Raw genomic sequence first — 13,274 nt, 5'->3', positions numbered from 1 at the left:
ACTTGAGTAGCATTCATACTCTTAAGAACAAGTAGAAGTACATGATACATATATTTACATGTGTGTATACATGGTTCATACGATTCATGTAAACCAACTAAAGTTATCTAATAAATGCAGCGGAGTAAAAGTACACTACCTGCCTCCAAGTTGTAGTCCAGTGGAAGTATAAAGTAGCATAGGATGGAAATGCAAGTACAAGATTCTCAAAACTGTACTTGGAGTAAAATATACTTAGTTACATTCCATCACTGGTGACCGGTCTGATGTTGTATATGTTCACTTGAAACTCCCATGACAGCCTCTGGGTTGCTTTGTGAGTCGGTGTGGGACCAAGCGGCTCACAGTCCGAATCTGAATTAGAAAATGTTATGACGGCTGTATTTCTCTATTAGTTAAGCCTTAAATTAGCAGTACTCAGCTTGAGTCTTTCATGTCATTTTAACAGAATTCAGTAATGTATTAAAAGTTCATTCTTGACCTAAGGAGGAGTCATTTGATAAACCAAATCCCAAATCGAGGTCCCATTACGGCCTTTTTCCGGAGCTTTTAACTGTTTAAGTGGTTCCACCATAAATCAATCGTAGACCACGCACTCAAATTATCATCACACAAGGCCTACTCCCCTCACCAAGCAGTGGAACTCTGACTTTTGACTGAATCTTGGGCCAGGACTTTTCTTAACAATGTGACGTTTGGGGCAGATCTGAAGATGTATAATTGGGTTACAACAACTTCCTGCTTACTTTCTTGCTTATGCGTCTCGGTTTGTTGGTGAAAAAGTGGCAGAGAAACCATCAGTCAGAGCTGCAACGATGAATCAATTAGTTGTCAGCTATTGAAAAAGGTGAACCTTAAGTTGGGAATGACTTTGGTTCACAGAGAAATGTGGTTAAAAGGTGCGATATGTAAGAAGTGGCCACCCATCCAAGTTCAAGATATATATTTATAAAACAATCATGCAGTGTTTGTATTAGCAGACAGTCCAGGCCAGGACTTTAGAGCACCAGAGTGTTGGTGATGTTTACTATCAGACTGTCACATCTTTATATACCCAGTGGCTGCAGGCTAGCTGGTTAGCATGCTAACTTCAATAGATATCCATCTCTGCAACACATTTTGCATAATATCAGAATTACTGAAATTACAGTTTCCACATTCTGTTAATAGTCTGAGTACATTTTTGAACGTTCTGACATAAACAATCTTACATATCGCACCTTTAACTCATTAAATGATGTCTTCAGTATATTTCAGTAATGTTGGAGAAATCGAAGAAAAGAGACAGAGGGGGAAGAAAACAAAACACAACCAGTACAGCAGCAGCTCCCATCAGGTCCCAGGTGCTGGTCCTGCCATCACTGCACCATGGGCTGATCAGACTATGAATAATGTACAAATAAGAACAAATACTCAATCTTCCTCTTTTTTTTATTTTTTCCTTACCAGATTACTGTTCAGATGATAAAAAATGAAAATGATAAATGTATTATAATACATGTTTATTCTTTGGATTGCAGCATAGAATTACATTAAACAATTAAATTAATCAAAACCCAAACTTGTGCTCAGATCTTTCTTTTTATAAGTCTTAATATGCGCATATATACACACACACACACATACATACATACATACATACATACATAGATAGAACAACCACTCCAACGGTGCACTCACACTTACAAATGAGACATCAGGACCAACCCGCTCCACAGAATCAACAGTAGCAACAAACGGAACTGATGATGATTAGTCAGGATGATATAATAATACTGTTGACTGGGCCGAGGCTGCATTAAACCCACGCAGGATTATTAAAGTTTTCTTCAGCTGAATGTGTGAAAGCTTACAGGGACTGGAGGGGCTTTTTTTTTGCAGGAGTAACGAGGTTTTACTAAAACTCCCTGACTTAGCAAGCACCGCGCCCTCTCCTGAAGCTCCTAGTAGCCTTCTATTATTACACAGCTCAGTTAAACATGGCTGCTGGTACCTTGGAAATGTTAATGCAACATTGCATTGATACCAACCGCCTTTAAAATGCACCAAGAGGAGAAGTTGTCTCAGAGTCTTCCTGGAAAAACAGACTTTTTTTTGTTTTGTTTTTGCCAAAAAAAAAAAAAAAAAATGCAATGCAGGTTTGTTGCATCACCTGACAGCCAAGTATTGCTTGTTTGTGTGTTTTATCCATGTTTGAGAACAAGCAGAAAGTGAAGTGGAAACAGCCAGCTCACTCATGAAGCAGGTACACAAGGCCTCAGGGAAGAAGCTGGCAGAACACTCCATACAGGCGAGACAGAGGTAGTAAAAAAGGTGAAAACTTGTGTTTTAGCGCCTGGAAAATACAAACAAAGCAAGCTCATTACCTTTCTGATTGTTTTTTTTTTTTCCTTTTCTTTTTTTTTTTTAAACAGAACACGACCTCAGATCTCTGCCTGGTAGTGAATGATCCCAGGTAGGCCGAAGCTGTCAGGCATGCTGCTTTAGGGCAGTGCTGCGGTGTTAATTCACTGATTTATTTTTTATGTATTATTTTTCTGGTTGTCTATAAAATTCCCTGTGTGGAAGTCAGCTTTTCTGACTGAGGTGTGACAACGGCCACCAGGGGGCAACACACCAGCCTTCATACAGGTTCAACCTTCATCTAAAAATCACTCTGATGTCTGTGACCACTCCGTGTCCTTGGAATATGAACTTACTCCGTTAGAAAAAGGGATTATTTTGATGTTTTGAAGTCGTAAACCAGGGTACTCATATGGTTTTGGAATGACTCTCTCCAATAGCACACTGAGAGTTTATATAGTACAGCATGTTTAGTTAGAGAGCTGGGATTGTTCCTGCTAAAACCAGTCTGGCTCCAGATTGAAGGCCACATTACGGCAGGGGGGACATGATGCTCCAGACCAGCGATCCCTTAGTTAGCACGGAGCAACAGGAAATGCAACAAAGATATGGGACTAATTCTGAGCCAAACAAAAGCACTTAAGAAATGAAACGGTGAAAATAATGAAACATTCTGAGGGGCTGAAGACTCGCACAGATCAATATGCCGTCTGAAGATTGGACACAAATCACATCAATAAGAACTGAACAGAATGTGGTTCTTGTGGATCATACAGTCACATAAATAACACTGCTGGCAGAGAAATAAAACATTAAATCCATTCTGAGCAAAACACTTATTACTAATGCTACTTTCCTCTTTTTACAGTTCCTTAGTGAAATGTTGGATCACATGCATGAAGCAAGCCGTGAGCTGCACTTCTCTACGTAACGTCAGCGTCTGTTAAACTAATGCTTCATGAGGAGAAAGACAAAGTCACTTATTAACACAATGTTTGAGCTTAGCTCTGCTGTCATGTAAAATAAGAGCTCCCAATTTAAGTCATTTTCTTCTTTTTACTTGAAATGTAGTGAGTGAAGGAATATAGCTGAAGAATATTGCTCCAAAAACCTCTAAAATACTGACTTGAAAGCAGAAAATTAAGACAGTTTCAGTACAATTTAAAGAACAACCGCAAACTTGACAGCACTGAATATATTTATATATATCAAAAAAAGTATTTTCCTTCTTCCTACATATAAAAGGGTTCCAGACATGAACTCTTCGATTCCCTCTGGAGACTTCTGTGCAAATGAACTGAAGCGTGTGTGGAAGATATATCGTCATGTGATTTCCGAGGCACAATAACATAATAGGACATCCAGAAGCCTGAAGTGATCTCAAACCCCTTTAACAGTGCCCCGAGCACAGACCAGGATGGGAACGGACAGCCGCCGCAGAGACTGAACGTTAATGTATCGAGAGAGCAGCGCGGTTCATGTGCGTCGCTCTCAGCTCGAGTCCAAAGTACAATAAGTAAAGTGACAGCTGCTGCTCATTTCCCATCTTGGCAAGAACTCTGACACGACTGAATCAAAGCCACACCCACCCAACATCCACACACACACAGACACACAAGGACACACCCACACACACCCAGACACACAAGGACACACCCACACACACACATACACACACGAGAAAACCTTACTCCCCTCCTTCATTACCACACAACTGTTATGAACCACAATATCAAAACAACCAGGAGTCCAACCTACGAGCCGCTTCACAACTTGTCAGCCAATAACAAAGCAGACAACCACCTATAGTAACCAATCAGGTGGCTTTAAGGCCAGATAATAAATACACAGATAATAACTCCACTGTAATGATAAACTGCCTTCAGCTCCAACATCAGTTTCCTCCTCCGCTTTTAAAAGAGATGGAATGATTTCTCACCCAGAAAATATTCCAGCCGTCACTCCCACTACTTCTTCGAGGCTCACATGACAAAGTGCCTCATTTTTAGCAATTGTACTGCTTCATATTAAAAATATATTGGCCACCGAACCGATGCGCTGACTTTCTCTGTCTGGGATTAAAAAACAAAACTATTCAATTCCAATCTACAGTTAGAGATAGAGTGTGTTAGATAAATCAACTGATCCATTTACAGGTAAATTTACAATGCTAATAGCAGCAATTTTCATGGAATCATTTGTGCAATATTTATTCAAATAAAAAGGCGCTATCGATTTTCATGCGATAAATGCATGTGTACAAGCATTTAAATATAAATAGTAAAGTCACGCCTCTCAAATTAAGAAGACGCGCGATAAAAAGAATGGAGAAACATTGTATCAGAAAGATAATATTGTTCGGAGATACTGAGTGCGTTTACATGCACACAGTATTCCACATAATGTATTCATAAGCATGCATGGTCAAATCATCTCATCAGGAATCTGTACAGATTCCCCAGTATACATGGATAAACTGAATGTCACCATAGAAACAGCTTACAGGCTGCAGAACCTGCCTCAATGGATAATAACATCATCATCATCGTCATCATCAGGATATGAACTTAGCCGTTTGTAAAACAGACACGATACTTTTCCATCATGCGTCTTCAGCACATGACTGTTGCTCACTTGGTAAGAAAACATCACTCCAGCTCAGGACAGCTCAAACACTTTATACTGACCTCAGTCTACTTTATGTATGTATTTATGGGGCACTCCCGTATACTGAATAAAGTGATGATGTAAGAGATGAATAAAAACAAAAAAACAAAAACAAAGACTTAACCAAGTTAAAGCAGCAGAGGCTGAGATATCCTGATTTTAGTCCGTATGAATATGGGTCAAGCTCTAAAAACACTAAAGCCTTCATCTCCCACAATTCAACTCTAATTTCTTCTGTTAGATTATGTTCATATGAAAGAAGTCTGTCAAAGTGAACGTGGCCAGTGTGGAACACAGGCTTTCGGCCCCATTTTTTTTTTGTCTCCATGTAGTAACCCTGTGGAGCTTTTCAGAACAAATGTGCTGGCTTGACTCGACTCGGTTTGACTTGGCACATCAGCCAATCGCGGCAGGATTTGCATTCCAGTTACACAGGGTTACATGCTCTTGTCTTGAGTAATCATCAACGGAGCGGCTGTAAATACTCCTTCTCCCAGCAGCATTATCAAAGAATAGCTGTTCTGCTAAATCGGTAATAGATCCAATTAATTCCCTACAAAGTCTTTGCAATTAAAGTCTGCATTAAAACCAGCCATGACAGCTTATGTTTTTATTATTTTTCACCTTGAGACCGTTTGGCTGCTGTCACAAAAAACTGTCAATGCAGCCCGGTCTGAGGCAGGGTGGGCACGCTTTGACCCACTCTACAGTGGGCCCATCTTGGGTCCGGCCCTCCAAATTCAAAGTGGCTCCAGTGGTAACAGAAAAGTACTCTGGCACAGCCAAAAGTGCCAGTGGAAAAGCCCCACTGGGGACATCACCAGGGTTCATTTCCAGGAGCTCCCTCCAGAGTTACAGACAACATTATACAACCATTTTCACCTGCTGAGTAGAACTCGTTACGTTAAATAAAATTAATTTCATGTTTAAAATTGGTGGAGTGCCCCTTTAACTTAAGGAAAACCACTGAGAACACATGCCCTGTCCACATTCCTCATGAATTGATGGTATACATGAAGAATGGAACAGTGCAGTGGTGTACTGACAATGCTTTCCCTATAATCATACACATAGAGAAAGGTCACTGTAGAGCGTTCAGTCCCTCTGGAATGTGATGTTCAATAAAAACCCATTAAAAAATCCCAAAGTCTGCCACATCATCTTGTATGAGACATGCCAGTAGTGTTCCACCAGTCAGAACTACTTTCCCAAAACGTACAGCTCGTTCTCCCAGATGTGTCCGTCGTATAAAAGAAATTCTTTTAAAACTGATCAAATGCATAGAAGCAAATCGATTTCCTTCTCAAGCGCAAAACAGCCAACAGGATATCTGCGTGTCCATCTGACTTTCTTTTCGTCAACGCATACACATGCCTATTTCCCACCAGCACAACACCAAAGCACTACTCTAAACAACACCCCCTAGTGGCTGCCAGCTGTCAGCCACAGAGGGTAAACAGAACAGAAATCTAGACGCCCACTCAAATGTAGAATACACTCTAGTTTAAGGTCATCAAGAAACATTTCCACATGACTAGTTGGTTTGAGGAATCTGTTCACGCTCGTCTACCTCTCACTGCGCCACGACCACAGACACGTTCTGCTCACATACTGATGCTTTTTATCTAACGTCTCCAGTGCAAAATCGACTTTTAAAGCCTCCCAGTACACACAACTTGCTCCCATAGTGGCTTTGTCCAACAAGGACATGACTTTTCCTGCTTTACATATATAATCTTCAACATCAAAACGACAACATGATCTCATCTGTGCACACATGACAACACTGTACACCATTTACAAACACACACACACACAAAACACATACACCCCTCCTTGTCTTTCCCCTCTGCAGTCCCTGAGATCACCTCACACTTAACTCAAGGCATTCTCTTCAACGCAAACACAGCCGACAGCAATTAAATATACAAACAAATGCAAACCAAGCCATGGTGAAGGCACATTCTGGGAGGATCTATGTTCAAAAGAAAAGAAGGAGTCCAGGACGAGGAGACGTGTCTCAAACAATGAGTCAAAGTGTCTGCAGAGTTCAGGGAGATGCGGTCAGAGCACGGGATTCTGGGAAACAATATCATATCCAGGGATGCAAACACATCACAGGTGAAAATCACTGCACAACTGGCATTGCTTTTTGTCACGTTGACCCAAAATTAAAAAATAAAACCTCTAATATGATCTTCCTTTTCCATCATTCATGAAGAGCACAACGTGAGACATAAACTGAGAGTAAGAAATGCCCATATAGTATATTTTGATATTTCAGGCTAGGATACTAAGTATAACTAATTATTGTGAAAAAAAGAAAAGGTGGCAAATAAATCAAACTGGATAAGATAAAACATTTAATTTTTCTCATTCTTTTTTTCCTGCACTCTATATAAAAGTGACTCCTGCATATATAGTGACTAGTTTGCATCCCTGTATATCAGTTCAGAAAGCATCCCAAGAAAATCATCCAGTCTGCAACTTCCAGTCCAGACCCCTGCAGAGCTCCGACACTCCAAACATGACAAAGTCTGCACTGACTTCTATTCCTCCGCAGCAGTCTTCCCACTGACCGCCACTCATTTAGCATCATCTTCCCACATGATAAATAGTCCTTCCATGGACTTCTATATTCTCTGCATAGTCTTTCAACAAGTTCTCTTCTCTTCAATGTCTTTATTCTATTTTTTCCCATTCCTTGTGAATGGATGTGGTGACTGTGTTTTCAGACTATAGTAGGCAGTATGTCAGTTCTGATGTGAGAGCCTGTTGCATAGCTGGAAGAAGAAGAGGAAGAGGAAGTGTTGTTCTGTGGGGAGTTCATCTCTCCCATCCAGCTCCTGGTTTCCCTGTCTCAACTGCTCCAGGATTTGCGGTTCTCTCCCCGGCGGGCAACAATGGCTTCTCCTCGCAGGACAGGGACATGTGCGGGAGCTGAGAACTCTCCTGTGCGCCGACTGGTTCGATCACGGTAGGACAGCCGGTCTGGGCGAACCAGCACCCCGTAACCTGGTTTACAGTGGAAGTACCGATGACCTCCGACTGAACCGTCATTTTTTCCTGGAGGAGAAAATAAAGAAGGTTGTCAACACCAATCAGAAGTCATTCAGCACTATACCGGTCAGCTTCAACAATAAAGGCAACTTATTTACAGAGGAGTCAAATGACCATATTCACAGAATGGCAATTTTTCCTCTGATGTCTGATGCTCAGAGTGCTAAACTCAAACGTGGTGTTCCAGGTTACAAGTTATAGGTTGCATCTAAATATCCACCTTCTTGGCTTGTAGACAGTTTAGTTGTGTTTACCATCAACACATCAAGTCTAAAAGGACTACATTAATGAAATAATAATAATAATAATAATAATAATAATAATAATAATAATAATAATAATAATAATAATGGTTACCTTTCCAGCCTGTACTTTTAAATATTTTAACTATTTTTCCTCTTTGTGCAAAGTTTTACAACATCACATCCGTACTGCAATGAAGTGTTGTTCAGTCTGAAGTCTGGTGAAGTTGCACCCCAAGCAGACTCTCTGGAAGTCCATCCAGATATTTGGATGCAGCTGTAGGTAATTTGACACATCATTATCATATTATTGCTTCCTGGGTGACTGGAGGGACATTGGGCCACATCTTCAAGTAAAACAACATATTTCATAACCCATTAGCTCACGTTAGCATTTGGTTTGTTTCATCCAGTGTATTATACTTCCTGGCTGAAATGGGTCCAAGATATGCATTAACATTTTAGATTTAATTTATGCCTTTACGATTGTATTGTGCAACTGGTAATGGTAACAATGTAAGCTACAAGGTGGTTGACTGTCAACGTTAGCAGTTTTTCAGCGGTTAATTTATCAATTTATATGACTTGCAACCTGGAGCACCGCAGTACGTCATTTGAGTTTCCCACCTGCAGAACCTGCATCAGGGTAAAATGGCTACCTATGTCAGGGTTCGTACACATTTTTCAAGGTCAAATTCAAGCACTTTTCAAGCACTTTTAAGGGTCATTTTCAAGATTTTCCAGCACCTTTTTGCTGGGGTAAAATACGTATCTACAAGAATATATATACTCATGATTTTTTCTTATCACAATTATGTACATTGTATTATGCTGTAAACATCTAAAATTATGTTTCATAATAGCAAAAACTTCAGAAATTAATTATCCAGTCTGATCCCAATTTTGTGAAAGACAGAGTTATAATGTCAAGCACTTTCAAGCACTTAAACTAAAATCCAAGCACTTTTCAGGCCTTGAAAACACAACATTGAAATTCAAGCACTTTCAAGGATTTCAAGCACCCGTACGAACCCTGCTATGTGGTCTATCATGGCTTAAGTGAAATTCAGCATTAAGAAATTAGACTCTTACAAAAGTACCACACTACACTGTATACACTATGGTATGGTTACTGTTTAAATCAACCGCTGATTTTTTTTTTTTTACTCTGATGCTTGAAGTGGTTTCTCATGTATTTGTGTCATTTAGGTGAACTGACTCTTTCTACTATGCACTTACCTACAGGGGTGTCCAGCTCCACCCCCACCCACACACCCTCAGCAAACTGCGTTGTTCCCACGTAGCGCACTGTCCCGGCCTTATTGCTTCCTACTGTAACATATGAGCCTTCTGCCAGCCAATCAGGCAGTACGTCATCATGGCTTCGCTCTTCATCGTCCACTAAGATCTCCAGCCTCTCAAAGCCTTCTCCTGAGTTGACTGGCTTGTGTTCAGAGAAGGAGTTTTCCGTTGTTACGTTGTTGTGATTGGCTGAGCTGTGGGGAGCGGGTGGAGAGATGACAACAGCCATCTTGGTGCAACACTGAGAAGAAGAGGTCACAACATCGTTCCTGTCAGCACCCTGCTGCTGGGTGTTTGTGGGTAATGTAGTCTCAGAGGCCAGGAGGGAGGAAGACGAGGAGGAGGTTTGGAGGACGTCAGACAAGGTTACTGTAGAAACACTAGTGGAGAAGTAGCCGCTTGATGACTGGCTGAGGGGGCTGAGGGGGGTAGTGTCATGCGGGTCATGCACAGGAAGAGGAGGGACTTCAGGGTACTCTGCCCGTCTTTCTTTAGTTGGGGGCCGTAGAATAGCAGTCTACAGGAAGCCAAGGGTTGCCACAGGAACGTAGAAACAGGTGAGAGCATGCAGACAAGTAAAACAACAAAACAATAATCAGCAATAGGAATCATTTTCCCTAAAAATGTTACAGTTGGACCAATCATTTGTTAGATTAGTCTACGATCGGTTACACGCACCATGAAGACATACTGAAGGACCATTTGCATCATCTGCTCATGTTTTCCTCTGACATTTGCAGCCACATACCGGTCGACTGCACAAATAACACAGTCACCCTTTGGGCTTAGATATTACTTCATGAAAAGGTCTCGAAAACCTACATATTGTACATATTTAATTATGTTAATGAACTTTACAGAAACAACTTCTATGGAGAAAGTGGACAGGGGCACAATCTCACCTCAGCTTTGACTCGGCTTTCGTCCCCTCCTGATGTCACAATGCGAGGAACATGCTGCTGAGTAATGACAAATAAGGTCATGACAAGGGAACTAGAACGCTTGCCTTGTCGACAGAGCTCTAAATGTATTAGTTGAACCCATCTAGCATAATTTGCTACTAGTTAGATGACTAAATTCCACCCTGTTCAACAGTCACAGTGTTAGTTTTCGGAGCTGCACTGCGCTCCACTTCATTGTCTCTGCTGACCTGCTGGTTGTGTGGCGAAGGTCTCAGCTCCTTCTTCTCGTCTCGTGCTGGAAACAGAGACTTGAGCAGTTTGGGCATCTGAGGAACCAGCGCCTTAACTGAAAGATAAGAGGCAGCAAGTCCTGAACGACCTGGGGGAGGGGGTGGAGAGGCAAGACAGGAGGAGAAGGAGAAGGAGGCAGAAGGAGTAGGAGGCAGGAGGGAAGAAGGAAGCAAAGAAAGATGAGCAGGTGTGGGAGGTGGAGGAGGTGTAAAAGAATAAGACAGTTGAAAGCAAGTCCCGGAAATGGCAAAAAACCCCAATGCAGTGATAGACTGGCAGAAGAAGGCATCAGCCAGCCATAAGACACGCTGACACACAGATGGTTGATTTAGTCATTACAATGTGATTTTAAAACATTCTAATCACTGGAGTGTGAAACACAAACTGATTAATTATGTTCATTTTTTATGAACAATTAAATCACAGTAACATGAATTCTGACATGGGCAAGAAACTTTGGGACAGAATTATTGAGATCAAGCAAACCAATTTTTCTAGACACTGAAAAGCTTTAGGAGTGAATATGAGGATAGAGAAGTTCACACTCGTTAGACAAAGCAGGTTACAGAAATGGATTTGGGCGACACCATAAGGAGCCATCAAGAAGAAAGACATTATGCATCACTTTTGCTGGGAAGGAAATAGAGTGGAGTCCAATTTAAACAATGACACATGAGATCACGTAGTGAGAACATTAAGGAGAAGAGATGGAAAACAAAGTGAAGCAAAACAAGGAGTCTGTCAAAGTATTATTGAAATCATGTAGCAGAAATAGATAAACCCATATGAGAAGAAGTAGAGGATGAAAGAACTGGTGGAGAGTGAGAGTTAGAGGTATGGAGGAAAGTGATAAGGCATTTATGGTAGAGAAGAGAGGAAGGAAAGGGCAGAGAGGGGGAAAGGTCGGTGGCTTACCTTGCTCTGGTTCCTGGTTCTGTGGGGGCGTCATGCCAAAGGGAGTCGGGGATGAAGAAGGGGAGGTTGAGTAGGTGGAGGGGGAAGAGGCGGGACGGGGGAGGGTGCGGTGGAACTGAGAAGGCATGAAGATATCCTGCTGACTCTCCCATCGACCCTGAGAAACAGACAGCAGAAAGATGACGGGTCATTAGTGTCAAGGTTTCACATTTGCTACCTTAAACACCAAATGGAAGATACAAAGGTCTTGTTGGTTGACTAGATCAACAATGAATCACAACATATTTGAACTCAACATATGACTTCAGCAGCTGCTGGTCTCATGATAAGTAAGAAGCAATGGTGTGTGTTACCTTATCGTCCAGCAGGCAAGTTGTGGACAGGTCCTGTCTACTTCCAGACAGCTGCAGATGGAAAGACAGACAGGAAGGATATTAAGAGAAATCATATCATATTGTAACATACTGTTCATTATAATGGCACTGTATTTGTTTTTTTTACCCTGTGGACTGAAGGAGAACTTAAGCTCCGTCTGCCACTCCTCCCTCTGCTTGTCAGTTGCTCCTTCACTGCCACTTCCTGTAACAAACAGGACATTTCTAATTTTTTAATCACAAAAAATATAAGTTGTATCAAGTAAAAACAGGAGAACAAATCACAACTTTGATATGTTTAATATTTTGACAAATCATGCTTTGTGAGTTAAAACTTCCCATTGACCCAAAAAGGTTCACATGTCTACCTGTCTGAGTCTATCCAGAGTCAGGATGTTCTCCAGACTGAGAACACTGCGGAGGTATTTCTCGATTGCAGCCTCATCATCACCTGACTGGCTGTTGTGTGCGTTGGCAGCGAGCCTGGCAAGCATCTCCCTGTCCTCTGAACCTGGGGCATCCTGATGGGACATAAAACATGAGTTTAACAAACTATACTGCTGAGGATAGTTTGTTGTTTCTACAAAACACAACAGTTCTGACATTTTCCTCTCGTCTTACCCCGGGGATGTTGGAGACCACCTCGAAGGTGACCCCACAGCCAGGTATGGTGCTGCGGGTGGACATCCTTCTGAGAAAGTTGTGGGCAAAACCCTGGCGGCCTGGGTTTACATTGACGCAGATCCTCTTTCTCAGGACCAGCTGCATATCTGCAGGGTGGCTGAGTTGAACCACCACTCGAACTGTCAGGTATACCCGCTGCTCTGGCCACGCTCCTCCACGACTGAGCTGGGGACACTCATGGACGGTAGAGTCCCATGATGCCTCTGCTTTCACCTGTATAGTTGGACAAACAGAACCAATTAATTAAACATTTCCTTGAATGGACTCTTCAGAAATATACCTCTCGCAAGGCAACCCTCACCTCTCCATCATGGTGTTTGACGATCTGTAGGTCAAAGAAGTCATCCTCATCCTCTCCGCTCAGGGTGGCGTCCCAACCTCCAGCATCAGGAACCTCAAACTGGTCTTGAGAGCTGAGATCATCGGCTGAGAAAACCAACAGAAAACAACGTGAATCAGACTGCAAGCAGAAAATGTTAGCATGCATTAATCAT

At 41.8% G+C, this 13,274-nt stretch overlaps 1 protein-coding gene across 5 annotated transcripts in view; it reads right to left on the bottom strand.

Moving 5' to 3' along the window:
- Nucleotides 1–1,413: 1,413 nt before the first annotated feature.
- kif13ba (kinesin family member 13Ba) overlaps nt 1,414–13,274 on the bottom strand; it is a 45,995-nt gene continuing 34,134 nt past the window's right edge. For 2 of the 5 annotated variants that reach the window (XM_030414031.1, XM_030414029.1), the window contains exons 30-39: nt 13,082–13,206; nt 12,718–12,993; nt 12,465–12,617; nt 12,224–12,301; nt 12,076–12,126; nt 11,723–11,879; nt 10,765–10,895; nt 10,517–10,573; nt 9,552–10,131; nt 1,414–8,076 (exon numbers count right to left, since the gene is read on the bottom strand). In XM_030414031.1, the coding sequence (XP_030269891.1) occupies nt 7,871–8,076; nt 9,552–10,131; nt 10,517–10,573; nt 10,765–10,895; nt 11,723–11,879; nt 12,076–12,126; nt 12,224–12,301; nt 12,465–12,617; nt 12,718–12,993; nt 13,082–13,206 (1,814 nt within the window). In that variant the 3' untranslated portion in view covers nt 1,414–7,870. The remainder of the gene's footprint in view (nt 8,077–9,551; nt 10,132–10,516; nt 10,574–10,764; nt 10,896–11,722; nt 11,880–12,075; nt 12,127–12,223; nt 12,302–12,464; nt 12,618–12,717; nt 12,994–13,081; nt 13,207–13,274) is intronic. The other 3 variants (XM_030414032.1, XM_030414033.1, XM_030414034.1) reach the window with 3 other exon arrangements.

This window comes from Sparus aurata, chromosome 4 (assembly GCF_900880675.1).
Source record: "Sparus aurata chromosome 4, fSpaAur1.1, whole genome shotgun sequence".
Lineage (NCBI taxonomy): Eukaryota > Metazoa > Chordata > Actinopteri > Spariformes > Sparidae > Sparus > Sparus aurata.
The sequence above is the reverse complement of the archived record's forward strand: the minus strand, read 5'-3'. Positions and strand labels throughout refer to the sequence as shown.